Raw genomic sequence first — 17214 nt, 5'->3', positions numbered from 1 at the left:
CAGCTAGGTTTTTTTTTAAGTGAGAAAATTAGGCTGAATTAACTGTTTCGCTGCCAGACTAGGCTCCGCTGACAGCCAGGTATAGCATTGGTAAGGTGTTGGGACTGCTGTTGGGACAGCTTTCTGTTCCTAGGCCGTCATAGAAAATAAGAATTTGTTCTTAACTGACTTGCCTAGTTAAATAAAGGTAAAAATGTAAAAAATGTAGGCCCTAACAGTTTGTGGGCACCGTTTGTCACCATTATAGTGCTATTAATGTATTGTTTGGTGTTGTGTAGTGGCTTTGCTGGCATGCATTCCACTGTTATCTCTCTCACCCCCCCCCATCAAGATTTACATGCTAAAATTGCCACTGGCTACGTCACTGTGCAACAAGAACGAGAATATGAAATTGCAAAGACGTATGCATTAATGTATCAAATCTCAAGCATGAGTTTTGTGAATTTAAAACAATGTTTCCATCTTCCATACAAGCTACATCGTTTCTCGTGGCACGAGGCAGCAGGTTTGCAGTGCGCGAGGGCAAACAGAGACGCACCACGCGCAATTTCTCTAACCAACATCCAATATAAGAGGAATAGACTGCTAGATCCGGTCGGATAACGTTAGAGCTTATCGTAAGTACTTAGTTTACTTGTAAATATTTATAAATAAGAAGGTGCCTATTTAATTGAAGTACTCTAAAGTTGGTTATTGTATCCAAGCTTAACAAGCTCACTGACTACCATTTGTTTTCTTTGGATTCATTTTTGCGATGGTTAGCCTGGCCAGCCAACTGGACTAATTTTATCTAGTTGCTAAGCTACCCCTGTCAATCAAAGTCATCAAGTTGACGTTTATAAACTTAAGCTTAAGCACGTCCTTGCATTTGATCTACCTAGCTGTTTATCCATTATGATTATGTTACATCCATGAAACATGTTCAGTGTGCTTAAGTTTCTGGTTGGTTTTGGTAGGCTATTCATTTGGGAATCGAATCTTCATATTGCGCGTTTAAAGATGGCCTATTTTCCGGCCACCAAAAGGACAGTGAAGAAGAGATGATGGAGTTGAGCAAGGGTTTAGAGAGAATGATTGAAGACGTAGAACATCTACCAGGTATGTTGTCTCATTATGATAATCTCTACCATGTGAATGTTGTAGGCAGTGTTCTAATATGTTTATGTCTACGTTTTCTTTATGGTGATGTAGGTAGCTGTAGCTGTAGCTGTGTTTTTCAGAAACGATTAAGCAAAATCGTTAGTAGCGGAACTATTTTTGATTTTTTTTTTCTGGGTCTTTACTTTAACCTGAACACCCTATCGCCTTATTATCCATGTACTACCCACTCTTTAACGTTCCATTTTTAAAATTTTATGGGTGTGTGTAATTCATTATAAATTCTGCATTGTGCTTTAAATCATACCCTGTATGGCCCACTTCTGACACTGACAGCCCTGTCCCCATTGTCTCCCTTGTGGTTTCCCAGTGCAGCTGGCATGGATGGCCAATGACATGAAGATGCAGTGGACCAGTCCTGATCTGGGGGACTCCCTACGGAGGCTTCAGGAAGAGTTCCTCCGCTGCAGGGCTGTCATCAGTGGCTTCCCTGGGGAACAGGAGCCGAACCGGAGACGGACTGGGAAAGGACCAGGGGATGAGGAAGTGGATGGAGGAGTGACCTAGACCAGAGGATGGATACCACCTCCTCCCCACTTCACCAGGAATGTCTGCTGTTCTGAAATGGACCTGAATCCAAAGCTAGTAGCCCATGCTCTGTATGCTTGTCTACAACGTTGTTGCAGTTGTATGTACAGTAGGCTACAGTCTCATATCTGCAGTCTCTTTCTCTCTGACAGAAGAGGAAACCACTGGAGATAGGTGATAGAGATAGATGTCTCATGTCCCATACTGCATGCTGTCTTAAGCTGAGCAGCAGGCTGTTGTATGGTGCTGTTGAATACAGATTGTGGTTGTGTGTTAAGTACCTGTTATAGAATGTGTATGATACGTCTCTGGACAGGGTGTTCAAGGCACTATAGTGTTGTTGTGATTGTTATTAATTTGTGGTTTGCCTGTTTGTCAAATCTTTTATTAAAAAGCTTGAATGAGAATGTTGACCATTGGCATGTTTATTGGGATGCCAAATGCATTTGTTAGAATGTGCATACACATGTTGGCATTCTATATCTTGATAGTCATATCCCAGTCATACCCCCAACAGTCATGGTACTGTACACTTTCTACTTCACAGTTTGAATTGTTCAGAGTATTAGGCCTAAGTTAATGAATATGAGATATGAATATACCAGACTACTGTATGGATTTCTATGTGAATCAGTGGCCATGCAGGTTGACATGACATAGCTGTACTGACTCAATGCAATTTAGTTGACTGTCTGTGGTGTTTCAGATGGAGAGAAGAGAGAGAAGCACAGAACAGAGTGACTCTACTGATCTGGACCACATTCTGAAGGAGCTGGACTCCATGTCTGAGTGTCTGGACAGACTGGCATGTATGTACTATATCTCTGTTGGGCTCTGGTCAACAGTAGTGCACTATGGGTATAGGGTGTCATTTGGCACTCACTCAGCATTCTAATGTGTAGAATCTATGCAAATCTAGTGATGTAACTGTTGCGTTACCTCTGAAATGTGATCTTCCTCCTACGCATCCAAATAGGATTTCGACCCGCCGGCCAATGAACCGCTGTGCAATTCAGCCATGATGTTCAGATGTTCAACGTCTCACAATTTGCCATGTGGTTTATCGATGGCCTTTGGATACGGCAGGCCTCCAGTTGATGTGTTAGATATGGGGAGATGTGTGTAGGTTATTACAGCCAGGCTCATTATGAGATGGTTTGATGTGAAGATATGAAGCTGTGTCTTGTCTCTACCAAGGGAGATGGTTAGTGGGCAAATAAGCATTCAGCACTACAACAGTCAGGCTGTTTCCTAAATGGCACCCTATTCCCTAGATACAGTAGTTCAATACTTGTTGACATATGGACCCTGGTCAGAAGTAGTGCAGTTGAAAGTGAATAGGGTGCCATTTGGGACTCAGGTCAGGTTGTAGTAATCCTTCCCATCATGCTGCGCTGTCTGACGAGACATGCACTGAGTTGACAGTGCCTTTAAACAGCTTGGAACATTCCCGAAAATTATGTCATGGCTTTAGAAGCTTCTGATAGGCTAATTGACATCATTTGAGTCAACTGGAGGTGTACCTGTGTATGTATTCCAAGGCCTACCTTCAAACTCAGTGCCCCTTTGCGTGACATGGGAAAATCAAAAGAAATCAGCCAAGACCTCAGGAAAATAATTGTAGACCTCCACAGGTCTGGTTCATCCTTGGGAGCAATTTCCAAACACCTGAAGGTGCCATGTTCATCTGTACAAACAGTAGTATGCAAGTATAAACACCATGGGACTACGCAGCCGTCATACCGCTCAGGAAGGAGACTCGTTCTGTCTCCTAGAGATGAATGTACTTTGGTGCAAAAAGTGCAAATCAATCCCAGAACAACAGCAAAAGACCTTGTGAAAGACCTGGAGAAAACAGGTACAAAAGTATCTCTTTCAAAAGTAAAACGAGTCCTATATCAACATAACCTGAAAGGCCGCTCAGCAAGGAGAAGCCACTGTTCCAAAACAGTCTTAAAAAAGCCAGACTAGGGTTTGCAACTGCACATGGGGACAAAGATGGTACTTTTTTGGAGAAATGTCCTCTGGTCTGATGAAACAAAAATAGAACTGTTTGGCCATAATGACCGTCATAATGTTTGAAGGAAAAAGGGGGAGGCTTGCAAGCCGAAGAACACAATCCCAACCGTGAAGCACGGGGGTGGCAGCATCATGTTGTGTGGGTGCTTTGCTACAGGAGGGACTGGTGCACTTCAAAAATTAGATGGCATCATGAGGATGGAAAATTATCTGTTTATATTGAAGCAACATTTCAAGACATCAGTCAGGAAGTTAAAGCTTGGTCGCAAATGGGTCTTCCAAATGGACAATGACCCCAAGCATATTTCCAAAGTTGTGGCAACAGCTCTGTCAGGAGGAATGGGCCCATATTCACCCAACTTATTGTGGGAAGCTTGTGGAAGGCTACCCGAAACATTTGACCCAAGTTAAACAATTTAAAGGCAATGCTACCAAATACTAATTGAGTGTATGTAAACTTCTGACCCACTGGGAATGTGATGAAATAAATAAAAGCTTAAATAAATCATTCTCTCTACTATTATTCTGACATTTCACATTCTTAAAATAAAGTGGTGATCCTAACTGACCTAAGACATGGAGTTTTTACTAGGATTAAATGTCAGGAATTGTGAAAAACTGAGTTTAAATGTATTTGGCTAAGGTGTATGTAAACTTCCGACTTCAACTGTATATATACAGTATGTTCCTGGGCTTAATCTGAGACATTAACATTATTTTAACATCTGTATTTTATTATAAATAATGAACTGGTAGACATTTCCACTCTTGATTTTCCTATGCTGTTTCTAGTTTGTTACCTATAAGAAGAAAATCATCTCTCCTTTCATATCTCATATACCCTGGTCAACAGCACTGCACCCCCGACAGCAACTCGCCCAAGCCTTCCCCATTTCTGCTTCTCCCAAATCCAGTCAGCTGATGTTCTGAAAGAGCTGCAAAATCTGGACCCCTACAAATCAGCCGGGCTAGACAATCTGGACCCTTTCTTTCTAAAATTATCTGCCGAAATTGTTGCCACCCCTATTACTAGCCTGTTCAACCTCTCTTTCGTTTCGTCTGAGATTCCCAAAGATTGGAAAGCAGCCGCGTTCATCCCCCTCTTCAAAGGGGGAGACACTCTTGACCCAAACTGCTACAGACCTATATCTATCCTACCCTGCCTTTCCAAGGTCTTCGAAAGCCAAGTCAACAAACAGATTACCGACCATTTCGAATCTCACCATACCCTCTCTGCTATGCAATCTGGTTTCAGAGCTGGTCATAGGTGCACCTCAGCCACGCTCAAGGTCCTAAACAATATCTTAACCGCCATCGATAAGAAACATTACTGTGCAGCCGTATTCATTGATCTGGCCAAGGCTTTCGACTCTGTCAATCACCACATCCTCATCGGCAGACTCGACAGCCTTGGTTTCTCAAATAAATGCCTCGCCTGGTTCACCAACTACTTCTCTGATAGAGTTCAGTGTGTCAAATCGGAGGGTCTGTTGTCCGGACGTCTGGCAGTCTCTATGGGGGTGCCACAGGGTTCAATTCTTGGACCGACACTCTTCTCTGTATACATCAATGATGTCGCTCTTGCTGCTATTGAGTCTCTGATCCACCTCTACGCAGACGACACCATTCTGTATACTTCTGGCCCTTCTTTGGACACTGTGTTAACAACCCTCCAGGCAAGCTTCAATGCCATACAACTCTCCTTCTGTGCCCTCCAATTGCTCTTAAATACAAGTAAAACTAAATGCATGCTCTCCAATCGATCGCTGCCTGCACCTGCCCGCCTGTCCAACATCACTACTCTGGACGGCTCTGACTTAGAATAAGTGGACAACGACAAATACCTAGGTGTCTGGTTAGACTGTAAACTCTCCTTCCAGACCCACATCAAACATCTCCAATCCAAAGTTAAATCTAGAATTGGCTTCCTGTTTCGCAATAAAGCATCCTTTACTCATGCTGCCAAACATACCCTTGTAAAACTGACCATCTTACCAATCCTCGACTTCGGCAATGTCATTTACAAAATAGCCTCCAATACCCTACTCAACAAATTGGATGCAGTCTATCACAGTGCCATCCGTTTTGTCACCAAAGCCCCATATACTACCCACCATTGCGACCTGTACGCTCTCGTTGGCTGTCCCTCGCTTCATACTCGTCGCCAAACCCACTGGCTCCAGGTCATCTACAAGACCCTGCTAGGTAAAGTCCCCCCTCTCTCAGCTCGCTGGTCACCATAGCATCACCCACCTGTAGCACGCGCTCCAGTAGGTATATCTCTCTGGTCACCCCCAAAACCAATTCTTTCTTTGGCCTACTCTCCTTCCAGTTCTCTTCTGCCAATGACTGGAACGAACTACAAAAATCTCCCTCACTAGCTTTAAGCACCAGCTGTCAGAGCAGCTCCCAGATTACTGCACCTGTACATAGCCCATCTATAATTAAGCCCAAACAAATACCTCTTTCCCTACTGTATTTATTTTATTTTATTAATTTATTTTGCTCCTTTGCACCCCATTATTTTTTATCTCTACTTTGCACATTCTTCCACTGCAAATCTACAATTCCAGTGTTTTACTTGCTATATTGTATTTACTTTGCCACCATGGCCTTTTTTTGCCTTTACCTCCCTTATCTCACCTCATTTGCTCACATCGTATATAGACTTGTTTCTACTGTATTATTGACTGTATATTTGTTTTACTCCATGTGTAACTCTGTGTTGCTGTATGTGTCGAACTGCTTTGCTTATCTTGGCCAGGTCGCAATTGTAAATAAGAACTTGTTCTCAACTTGCCTACCTGGTTAAATAAAGGTGAAAAAAAAATATTGAATATGATTTTGTACAGGAACATATTTGATTTTCTTTTTCTGTTGTGTCTCATAGTGCGGACCCAGCTGAGACAGTGTGACCTGATCGTGTGCTTCAGCCACCCAGACAAGATGGCCTCTCTGAACAGAGTGGAACAGGGGGTGACCTGGCCCAAGACTGGACCTCAAGCTGAGGGAGGGAGGAGAGGAGGAGGAGAGGATGAAGATGGTGAGGTAAAGGAAAATAAGATATAGAGGAGGAGGAAGAAGAGGAGATTAAGGACAAGGAGGAAGAGGAGGAGGTAAAAGAGGAGGACGAGGGGGAAGAGGAGGGAGAAGAAGAGGAAATGGAGGAAGAAGAGGAGGAGGGGAGGAAGAAGGAGAAGATGGAGAAGTGAAGGAGGAGAAGATTAAGAGAAGAGAAGAAAGCATGTATGTAGTTAGTCAAATCAAATCGTATTGGTAACATACACATGGTTAGCAGATGTTAATACGAGTATAGCGAAATGCTTGAGCTTCTAGTTCCGACTATGCAGTAAAATCTAACAAGTAACCTAACAAATTTACAACAACTACCTAATACACACAAATGTAAAGGGATGAATAAGAATATGTACATATAAATATATCGATGAGCAATAGCCGTGCGGCATAGGCAATATGCAGTAGATAGTGTAGAATACAGTATATACATATGAAATGAGTAATGTAGGTTATGTAAACATTATTAAAGTGCCGTTATTTAAAGTGACTAGTGATACCTTTATTAAATCCATTTATTAAAGTGGCCAGAGATTTGAGTCTGTATGTAGGCAGCAGCCTCTCTATGTTAGTGATGGCTGTTTAACAGTCTGATGGCCTTGAGATAGAAGCTGTTTTTCAGTCTCTCGGTCCCAGCTTTGATGCATCTGTACTGACCTCGCCTTCTGGATTGTAGCGGGGTGAACAGGCAGTGGCTCGGGTGGTTGTTGTCCTTGATGATCTTTTTGGGTTTCATGTGACATCGGGTCCTGTAGGTGTCCTGGGGGGCAGGTAGTTTGCCCCTGGTGATGCGTTGTGCAGACCGCACTAGCCACTGGAGAACCTTGCGGTTGAGGACGGTGCAATTGCCATACTAGGCGGTGATACAGCCAGACAGGGTGGTCTCGATTGTGCATCTGTAAAGGTTTGTGAGTGTTTTAGATGACAAGGTAAATTTCTTCAGCCTCCTGTAGAAACTTAAAATTTTCCAACTTCTCCACTACTGTCCCATCGATGTGGATAGGGAGGTGCTCCCTCTGCTGTTTCCTGAAGTCCACGATCATCTCCTTTGTTTTGTTGACGTTGAGTGAGAGGTTGTTTTCCTGACACCACACTCTGAGGGCCCTTCCCTCCTCCTTGTAGGCCGTCTCATTATTGTTGGTAATCAGGCCTACCACTGTAGTGTCGTCTTTAAACTTGATGATTGAGTTGGAGGCGTGCATGGCCATGCAGTCATGGATGAACAGGGAGTACAAGAGAGGGCTGAGAACGCACCATTGTGGTCTTGAGGATCAGCGGGGTGGAGATGTTGTTACCTACCCTCACCACCTGGGTGCGGCCCGTCAGGAAGTCCAGGACCTAGTTGCACAGGGTGGGTCTCGAGCTTAATGACGAGTTTGGAGGGTACTATGGTGTTAAATGCTGAGCTGTAGTCAATGAACAGTATACTTAGGTATTACATAGGTATTCGGCTTGTCTAGATGGGATAGGGCAGTGTTCAGTGTGATGGCATCGTCAGTGGACCTATTGGGATGGTAAGCAAATTGTAGGGGGTCTAGGGTGTCAGGTAGGGTGGAGGTGCCATGATCCTTGACTAGTCTCTCAAAGCACTTCATAATGACAGAAGTGAGTGCAATGGGGTGATAGTAATTTAGTTCAGTTACCTTAGCTTTCTCGGGAACAGGAACAATGGTGGCCATCTTGAAGCATGTGGGGAACAACAGACTGGGATAGGGATTGGTTCAAATCCCACCTGAGGCTATCTGTTCAGTAACATAGGTTCAAATCCCACCTGAGGCTATCTGTTCAGTAACATAGGTTCAAATCCCACCTGAGGCTATCTGTTCAGTAACATAGGTTCAAATCCCACCTGAGGCTATCTGTTCAGTAACATAGGTTCAAATCCCACCTGAGGCTATCTGTTCAGTAACATAGGTTCAAATTCAACCTGAGGCTATTTGTTCAGTAACATAGGTTCAAATCCCACTTGATTGAAGACAACCTTTATCTTTTCCCACTGCCATTCTCTCATCATCTGTTAAATAACATCATGAAATACCTTAAATATATTTTCAAAAATAAGCGTAGGATTCTAGCTTAAAGGTGAACTCCTTGACAGAGCAGAGAGAGGAGGCTGTTTGTTCACCTCGCGGCCCATGAGGCCGGTGCCCAGTTGGTATGTGTTGCCTTGGTGACGTATCTGGGTGTTGTAGACCTTGCCTTGGTTCAGCACCATGAGGGTGTAGGGCTGCTCAGAAGAGCCCTTGGAACTGTCCCTCACCAGAAACGCTGCATCCTGAAATACACACAGCTACATTGATACAAACTGTGTGTGCGTCTGAGGAGGCTGGTGGGAAGAGCTATAGGAGGAGGGGGTCATTGTTAAGACTTTTATGCAACGGCATATTACGTAAAACATGGAAACCACATGTTTGATTCTGTTCCATATATTCCAGACATTACAATGAGCCTGACCTCTCATAGCTCCTCCCACCAGCAGCATCTGGTGTGTGTGTGTGTGCATGCGTGCGTGCGTGTGAACATTGTGAATTATAGGATCTTCATGAGTTGTTTATTGTGGCCACACACAAACCCTAGTGGTGCGTGGCCATGAACCTAGCAAGCCTCGAGGAGAACCAGGAAGCGTGACAAAAACGTGATTTTGTAGGTATGGCTGTGTAAGACCACCATGACCCTAGTGTTTGTCTACTGCAACAGTGTCATCTTGTGGTCAGTGAACCTCATTACATAAACTACCATTTTTACTTGACACCTGAGGATTTTTTTCCTTCTCATTCCTGGTACATGTAAATGTACTCAGTGTAAATTATATATCCTGTCTATACAGTATGTTTATTGTGGCACCACTAATTCACCTGGTCAAATTACTGTTAAACGTACTTGGCGAATAAAGCTGATTCAGTTATTGTATGTTGAGATGAGCCTCTCTAAAATGCCTGTCAATTCATGATTGTACCACTAAGTAGCGCCAGTGTTCCTACACTGCCAAGTTCCGGCCCAGGACAGGCCGGGTTCAATTCTCTCCCTCCTCCCCATGCCTTCCCCCTTTTCTAATAACTGACCACTTTCTTGGCGCAGCGCAGTTGAAATCACAGAGAGGGAAAGAGACAGCGAGCAGGCGGCAGTGGTTCATTCTGCAGTGACCATAGCGAAAATCTGTCTTCTCTGCATAGTCCCAGCGAAAATCTGTCTTCTCTGCAAAGTCCCAGCTAAAATCTGTCTTCTCTGCAAAGTCCCTAGGGATGCCAACTCTATACAACGGATGTTATAGATATTCAGTTGATTGCCTACCAAACGAAACAACTATTGCCTGAGAAAGAATCTGCATACAAAATATGGTAAGCGCCAATTTATTCTTTATTGTCTTGCACTTGCTGCTGCAGCAGCTATACTGTAATGCACGCTGCTCCCACAACCACAAAAACATTGTTCTTCTGCAAACGGAGTTTTTTTTACACAGGTTAGATCACCGGCTAATTGAAACGCTATTGAGAAGTTTTTACAGATACTTTACCCGCACATCGACGTCCCTGGCGAACATGCACGGGGCCGATTCATTTAGCCTAGCCAAGAAAACATGAAATACACCGCAACCGAGGCTAATCGCCAGTGTCTTGCAACTATCGCCAAATCAAGCAGTTTATAACCAGTTAGTTACATGATTACTCTCTTCTCTTTGTTTTCAAATGCTAAACTCCCTCCCGTGGCCTTGAATGCGTCTGACCACCTAAATTGTAGCCTACTCAGTCATCTTGCCAATTTTACAGGATTCTGACCGATTTTGTTGCCCAAATAGCTAAAGGAAGCGATGTGCAGCCCACGTCGCTCCAGCTGTGTGGACTTGGATCGCTTAAAGCACTGTTGACATTATTGGCGCATGGAAAATTGCAATTTATACATTATAATTTTAATGGTCCACGTATAATGCTAGAAAAGCAGACACGTTGCATTTCTGCCAGACAGGTTCCATTTAATTTATTATTGATGGTCCAAAAAGCAGTTTATTTGAGCCTGACCTCTACAACAACACAACTCCTCGAAGGTAAAGTGTGTGTCTGTCAGCCTTAGTGTTTGTTACTCCATCCATCTCCTCTGTCAGCCTTAGTGTTTGTTACTCCATCCATCTCCTCTGTCAGCCTTAGTGTTTGTTACTCCATCCATCTCCTCTGTCAGCCTTAGTGTTTGTTACTCCATCCATCTCCTCTGTCAGCCTTAGTGTTTGTTACTCCATCCATCTCCTCTGTCAGCCTTAGTGTTTGTTACTCCATCCATCTCCTCTGTCAGCCTTAGTGTTTGTTACTCCATCCATCTCCTCTGTCAGCCTTAGTGTTTGTTACTCCATCCATCTCCTCTGTCAGCCTTAGTGTTTGTTACTCCATCCATCTCCTCTGTCAGCCTTAGTGTTTGTTACTCCATCCATCTCCTCTGTCAGCCTTAGTGTTTGTTACTCCATCCATCTCCTCTGTCAGCCTTAGTGTTTGTTACTCCATCCATCTCCTCTGTCAGCCTTAGTGTTTGTTACTCCATCCATCTCCTCTGTCAGCCTTAGTGTTTGTTACTCCATCCATCTCCTGTGTCAGCCTTAGTGTTTGTTACTCCATCCTTCTCCTCTGTCAGCCTTAGTGTTTTTTTTACTCCATCCATCTCCTCTGTCAGCCTTAGTGTTTGTTACTCCATCCTTCTCCTCTGTCAGCCTTAGTGTTTGTTACTCCATCCTTCTCCTCTGTCTGCCTTAGTGTTTGTTACTCCATCCTTCTCCTCTGTCAGCCTTAGTGTTTGTTACTCCATCCTTCTCCTCTGTCAGCCTTAGTGTTTGTTACTGGTCCTCTCCTGTCAGCCTTAGTGTTTGTTACTCCATCCATTCTCCTCTGTCAGACATTGATGTGTTTGTCTGATCCATCTCCTCTGTCAGCCTTATGTTTGTTGGAGCTTCCATCCAGGAGACTTCTTATTTCTGTCAGCCTTAGTGTTTGTTAACCATCATTAACTGCCTGTTCCTTAGTGTTTGTTACATCCATCTCCTCTGTCAGCCTTAGATTTTTGTTACCCATCCATCTCCTCTGTCAGCTTAGTGTTTGTTATTCCATCTCCTCTGTCAGCTTGTTTGTTACATCCATCCTTCAGCCTTAGTGTTTGTTACTCCATCCAACACTCCCACTAGGCTACCATCTCCTCTGTCAGCCTTAGGTTTGTTACTCCATCCATCTCCTCTGTCAGCCTTAGTGTTTGTTACTGTGTTAGTGTTTGTTACTGTGACTGTGACCTTAGTGTTTGTTACTGTGAGCCTGTGTTTGTTACTCCATCCATCTCCTGGTTGGTGGGCCTTAGTGTTTGTTACAGTCTTCCATCCCCTGCTTAGTGTTTGTTACTCCATCCATCTCCCTGTCAGTGTGTTTGTTACTCCATCCATCTCCCTGTCAGGCCCCTTGTGTTTGTTACTCCATCCATGGAATCATGGTCAGTTAGTGTTTGTTACTCCATCCATCTCCTCTGGAGTGGGTCAGAGTGTTTGTTGGCTGAGCCTTAGGACCAGTTCAGGTCTCCTCTGTCAGTTAGGGATTTTTACATCCAACTGTGTAAGTCAGAAGTGTTTGTTACTCCACCATCTCCTCAGCCTTAGTGTTTGTTACTCCATCCACTCCCCTGTCTCTCCATCCATCTCCTCTGTCAGCCTTAGTGTTTGTTACTCCATCCATCTCCTGTCAGTGCTCTCTCTCCTTCCTCAAACGCACACCAAGTATGTTTTGTATTCCATCTCCTCTGTCAGCCTTAGTGTTTGTTACTCCATCCATTCCTGTGTAGCCTTTGACATCCTTCTCCCTGAATCAGCCTAACATCCTTCTCCTCTGTCAGCCTTAGCCTGGCTGTTATCCATCCATCTCCTGTCAGTAGCTAGCTGAGGGGTGTTTGTTAAATCTCCTGTGTCATAAATGGTTCTCACTGACAACAAGCCTTAGGTGAGGTACTCCATCCATCTCCTGTGTCAGCTTTGGTTAATCCATCTCCTGTGTCAGCCTTAGTGTTTGCTGTGAGCCTTAGTGTTTGTTACTCCATCCTGTCAGCCTTGATGGTTAAAACTCCATCCGCAGCATCCATCTCCTGTTTCAGCCTTACACTCCATCACTCACACAGCCTTAGTGTTTGTTACTCCATCCATCTCCCCTGTCAGCCTTAGTGTTTGTTACTCCATCCACTCACCACACACACACACACACACACACACACACACACACACACACACACACACACACACACACACACTGTCAGGTGAGGAGTGTTTGTGTCTCTGGTTGGACTCGTCACCCTCCAGCCTTAATGCTTCCCCCGTTTGTTACTCCATCCATCTCCTGAAGTTTCAGGAGAGACAGCTAGTTGAGACCAGGGCTTTGTTACTCCATCCTTCTCCTATCTCCCTCAGTGTTTGTCTCTCCATCCATCTCCTGTGTCAGACAGCTAGTTTTGTTACCCATCCTTCTCCTCTGGCTGATATCTCATCCATGTCCCTCAGACAGCTTAGGAGTTACTCCATCCATCCAGGCCTTAGCTGCTATCTCCCCTGTCAGACTCAGACAGCTAGGAGTGTTTGTTACCTCCTGTGCTATCTCATTGTCCCTCAGACAGCTAGGAGAGACCATCCTTCTCTCCCTGTCCCTCAGACAGCTAGCCTTAGTGTTTGTTATCCATCCTTCCCTCAGACAGCTAGGAGAGACCAGGGCTGCTATCTCCCTGTCCCTCAGACAGCTAGGAGTTACCAGGGCTGCTATCTTCCTGTCCCTCAGACAGCTAGGAGAGACCAGGGCTGATATCTCCCTGTCCCTCAGACAGCTTAGGAGAGTTATCCATCCTTCCCTCAGACAGCTTAGTGTTTGATATCTTCCTGTCCCTCAGACTTAGGAGAGACCAGGGCTTTGTTACTCCATCCTTCTCCTCTGTCAGCCTTAGTGTTTGTTACTCCATCCTAGGAGTCAGACCTTAGTGTTGATATCTCCCTGTCCCTCAGACAGCTTAGGTTTGTTAACCATCCTTCTCCTGGGCTGCTGTTTGTTATCTTCCTGTCCCTCAGACAGCTTAGTGAGAGACCCATCCTTCTCCTCTGCTGCCTATCTTCCCATCTCCCTCAGACAGCTAGGAGAGACCATCTCTGTCATTCTTATCTTCCTGTCCCTCAGACAGCTAGGAGAGACCAGGGCTGTTTCAGCCTATGTTTGTCCCTCCATCTCCCTGACATTCTTAGGTTTGTTAGACCCATCTCTGAGTATCTTCCCATGTCTCCTCTGTCAGCCTTAGGAGTTACTCCAGACCAGGGCTGATATCTTCCTGTCCCATCAGACAGCTAGGAGAGACCAGGGTTGATATCTTCCCTGTCCCTTAGTGTTTGTTACTCCATCCTAGGAGTCAGACCAGGGCTTGATATCCATCCTTCCCTCAGACAGCTTAGGAGAGATCCTTCTGGGCTGATATCTTCATCTGTCCCTCAGACAGCTAGGTTTGAGACCAGGGCTGCTCCATCTTCCTGTCCCATCAGACAGCTTAGGTGTTGATCCATCTCCTCTGGCTGATAGGTCTTCCTGTCCCTCAGACAGCTAGGAGAGACATTGATGGCTGATATCTTCCTGTCCCTCAGACTCTCTTTTGATGTCTAGGAGAGACCAATGACGGCTGCAGTGGGTTAACCCTGTCCCTCAGGGACAGCTAGGAGTCAGACCAGGGATTTGAACTATCTCCCTGTCCCACTCAACCACAGCTACCCTGGAGACTGACCAGGGCTGATATCTTCCTGTCCCTGTTAGACAGTGTAGGAGAGACCAGGGCTTTGTCATCTTCCTGTCCCCCAGACATGCTAGGAGAGAGGCCACTTGGGCTGATCTATGGAATCTCCCTGAAGGACCAGTCCCTGAGACAAACTGCTAGAATGTGTAGAGACCAGGGCTGATATCTTCCTGTCCTCTCAGACAGCTCTCGGAGAGACCAGGGCTGATATCTTCCTGTCCCTCAGACTTCTAAACGACACAACAGGTTTTGTATGCTATCTTCCTGTGTATTTGACAGAACCTGAATATATTAACATGGGCCTGGCTGGATAGGGCTGCTATCTTCCTGTCCCTCAGACAGCCTAGGAGAGACCAGGGCTGATATCTTCCTGTCCCTCAGACAGCTAGAGACCAGGGCTGCTATCTTCCTGTTCCTCAGACAGGTAGGAGTGACCAGGGCTGCTATCTTCCTGTCCCTCAGACAGCTAGTTGAGACCAGGGCTGATATCTTCCTGTCCCTTTGACAGCTAGGAGAGACCAGGGCTGATATCTCATTGTCTGTCAGACAGCTAGGAGAGACCAGGGCTGATATCTTCCTGTCCCTCAGACAGCTAGGAGAGACCAGGGCTGATATCTTCCTGTCCCTCAGACAGCTAGGAGAGACCAGGGCTGATATCTCCCTGTCCCTCAGACAGCTAGGAGAGACCAGGGCTGATATCTTCCTGTCCCTCAGACAGCTAGGAGAGACCAGGGCTGCTATCTTCCTGTCCCTCAGACAGCTAGGAGAGACCAGGGCTGATATCTCCCTGTTCCTCAGACAGCTAGGAGAGACCAGGGCTGATATCTCCCTGTCCCTCAGACAGCTAGGAGAGACCAGGGCTGCTATCTCCCTGTCCCTCAGACAGCTAGGAGAGACCAGGGCTGATATCTCCTGTCCCTCAGACAGCTAGGAGAGACCTGGGCTGATATCTCCCTGTCCCTCAGACAGCTAGGAGAGACCAGGGCTGATATCTCATTGTCCCTCAGACAGCTAGGAGAGACCAGGGCTGATATCTCCCTGTCCCTCAGACAGCTAGGAGAGACCAGGGCTGATATCTTCCTGTCCCTCAGACAGCTAGGAGAGACCAGGGCTGATATCTTCCTGTCCCTCAGACAGCTAGGAGAGACCAGGGCTGATATCTTCCTGTCCCTCAGACAGCTAGGAAAGACAGGGCTGCTATCTCCCTGTCCCTCAGACAGCTAGGAGAGACCAGGGCTGATATCTCCCTGTCCCTCAGACAGCTAGGAGAGACCAGGGCTGATATCTCCCTGTCCCTCAGACAGCTAGGAGAGACCAGGGCTGCTATCTCCCTGTCCCTCAGACAGTTAGGAGAAACCATGGCTGATATCTCCCTGTCCCTCAGACTGCTAGGAGAGACCAGGGCTGATATCTCCCCTGTCCCTCACACTGCTGCTAGGAGAGACCAGGGCTGATATCTCCCTGTCCCTCAGACAGCTTGGAAAGATCATGGCTGCTATCTCCCTGTCCCTCAGACAGCGAGGAGAAACCATGGCTGATATCTCCCTGTCCCTCACACGGCTGCTAAGAGAGACCAGGGCTGATATCTCCCTGTCCCTCAGACAGTTAACAAGGCTTGACTCTCAGGGTAGGAGTCAGGATAGCCTGCTAATCAACACACTAATCACCCTGTCAGATCACTGCTCTCTCTCTCTCTCTCTCTCTCTCTCTCTCACACACACACTCTGTCTCTCTGTCGCTCTCTCTATTTCTCTCTTCCTCTCTCTCTCTCTCTCTCTCTGTCTCTCGTAATTATATTCAATTCAAGGGGCTTTATTGGCATATGTTAACATTGCCAAAGCAAGTGAGGTAGATAATATACAAAAATTAAATAAACATTAAAAATCAACTGTAAACGTTACACTCATAGAAGTTCCAAAAGGATGAAGACATTATGTCATATCTCTCTCTGTCATATCTCTCTGTGTCTCTCTGTAACTTGCGTTGTTTGAAGGAGACCAAGGCACAGTGTAATTTGTGGTCATCATATTTATTTAAATGAGAACCAGCAACAAAATAACAAAGTGAAACCAAAAATAATGTACCGTTCCGTAGGCTACAAGAGCTGTACAAAAACAAGATCCCACAACATAGGTTGGAACAAGGCTACCGAAGTATGATTCCCAATCAGAGACAACGATAGACAGCTGCCTCTGATTCGAAACCACATTCAGCCAAACACAAAGAAATACAAAACATAGAATGCCCACCCCACATCACACCCTGACCTCACCAAATAGAGAAATAAAATGGCTCTCTAAGGTCAGGGCGTGACACTCTCCTTCTGTCTGTCTCTCTCTCTCTCTCTCTCTCTCTCTATTATATGTAATGACAATTACAACAATACTGAATGAACACTTATTTTAACTTAATATAATACATCAATAAAATCAATTTAGCCTCAAATAAATAATGAACATGTTCGATTTGGTTTAAATAATGCAATGTTGGAGCTGAAAGTAAAAGTGCAATATGTGCCATGTAAAAAAGCTAACGTTTAAGTTCCTTGCTTAGAACATGAGAACATATGAAAGCTGGTGGTTCATTTTAACATGAGTCTTCAATATTCCCATGTACGAAGTTTCAGGTTGTAGTTATTATAGGAATTATAGGACTATTTCTCTC

General features: G+C 45.2%; 2 protein-coding genes across 6 annotated transcripts in view; both read left to right on the top strand.

Annotated features, from left to right (window-relative positions):
* The first annotated feature begins 524 nt into the window (after positions 1-524).
* LOC135545552 (synaptonemal complex central element protein 3-like) lies at positions 525-6813 on the top strand. 2 transcript variants are annotated; one of them, XR_010456475.1, is made up of 3 exons: positions 525-617; positions 2393-2495; positions 6596-6813. XR_010456475.1 is itself a non-coding variant. In XM_064973225.1 (3 exons), exons 2-3 carry the CDS (start codon positions 1041-1043, stop codon positions 1663-1665), a joined length of 255 nt encoding a protein of 84 aa, XP_064829297.1. In that variant the 5' UTR covers positions 525-617; positions 957-1040; the 3' UTR covers positions 1666-2003. The 2 variants fall into 2 exon arrangements, 1 of the variants encoding a protein (XP_064829297.1); XM_064973225.1 differs by lacking the exons at positions 2393-2495; positions 6596-6813 and adding exons at positions 957-1098; positions 1469-2003.
* Positions 6814-6846: 33 nt separating this feature from the next.
* Positions 6847-17214, top strand: part of LOC135545551 (NEDD4-binding protein 3-A-like) — a 95380-nt gene continuing 85012 nt past the window's right edge. For 3 of the 4 annotated variants that reach the window (XM_064973220.1, XM_064973223.1, XM_064973221.1), the window contains exon 1: positions 9847-10118. The gene's annotated coding sequence lies outside the window, so the exon portion shown is untranslated. Of the gene's footprint in view, positions 6952-9846; positions 10119-17214 lie in introns of those variants that run through there. The other variant, XM_064973224.1, reaches the window with a different exon arrangement.

This window comes from Oncorhynchus masou, chromosome 9 (genome assembly GCF_036934945.1).
Source record: "Oncorhynchus masou masou isolate Uvic2021 chromosome 9, UVic_Omas_1.1, whole genome shotgun sequence".
NCBI lineage: Eukaryota > Metazoa > Chordata > Actinopteri > Salmoniformes > Salmonidae > Oncorhynchus > Oncorhynchus masou.
The sequence above is the reverse complement of the archived record's forward strand: the minus strand, read 5'-3'. Positions and strand labels throughout refer to the sequence as shown.

Excerpts from the sequence above, each read along its gene's own strand:
- LOC135545552 (XM_064973225.1), top strand. The coding sequence starts at position 1,041 with ATGATGGAGTTGAGCAAGGGTTTAGAGAGAATGATTGAAGACGTAGAA. Across the intron at positions 1,099-1,468 it reads AGACGTAGAACATCTACCAG|TGCAGCTGGCATGGATGGCC; the intron begins GTATGTTGTCTC and ends GTGGTTTCCCAG.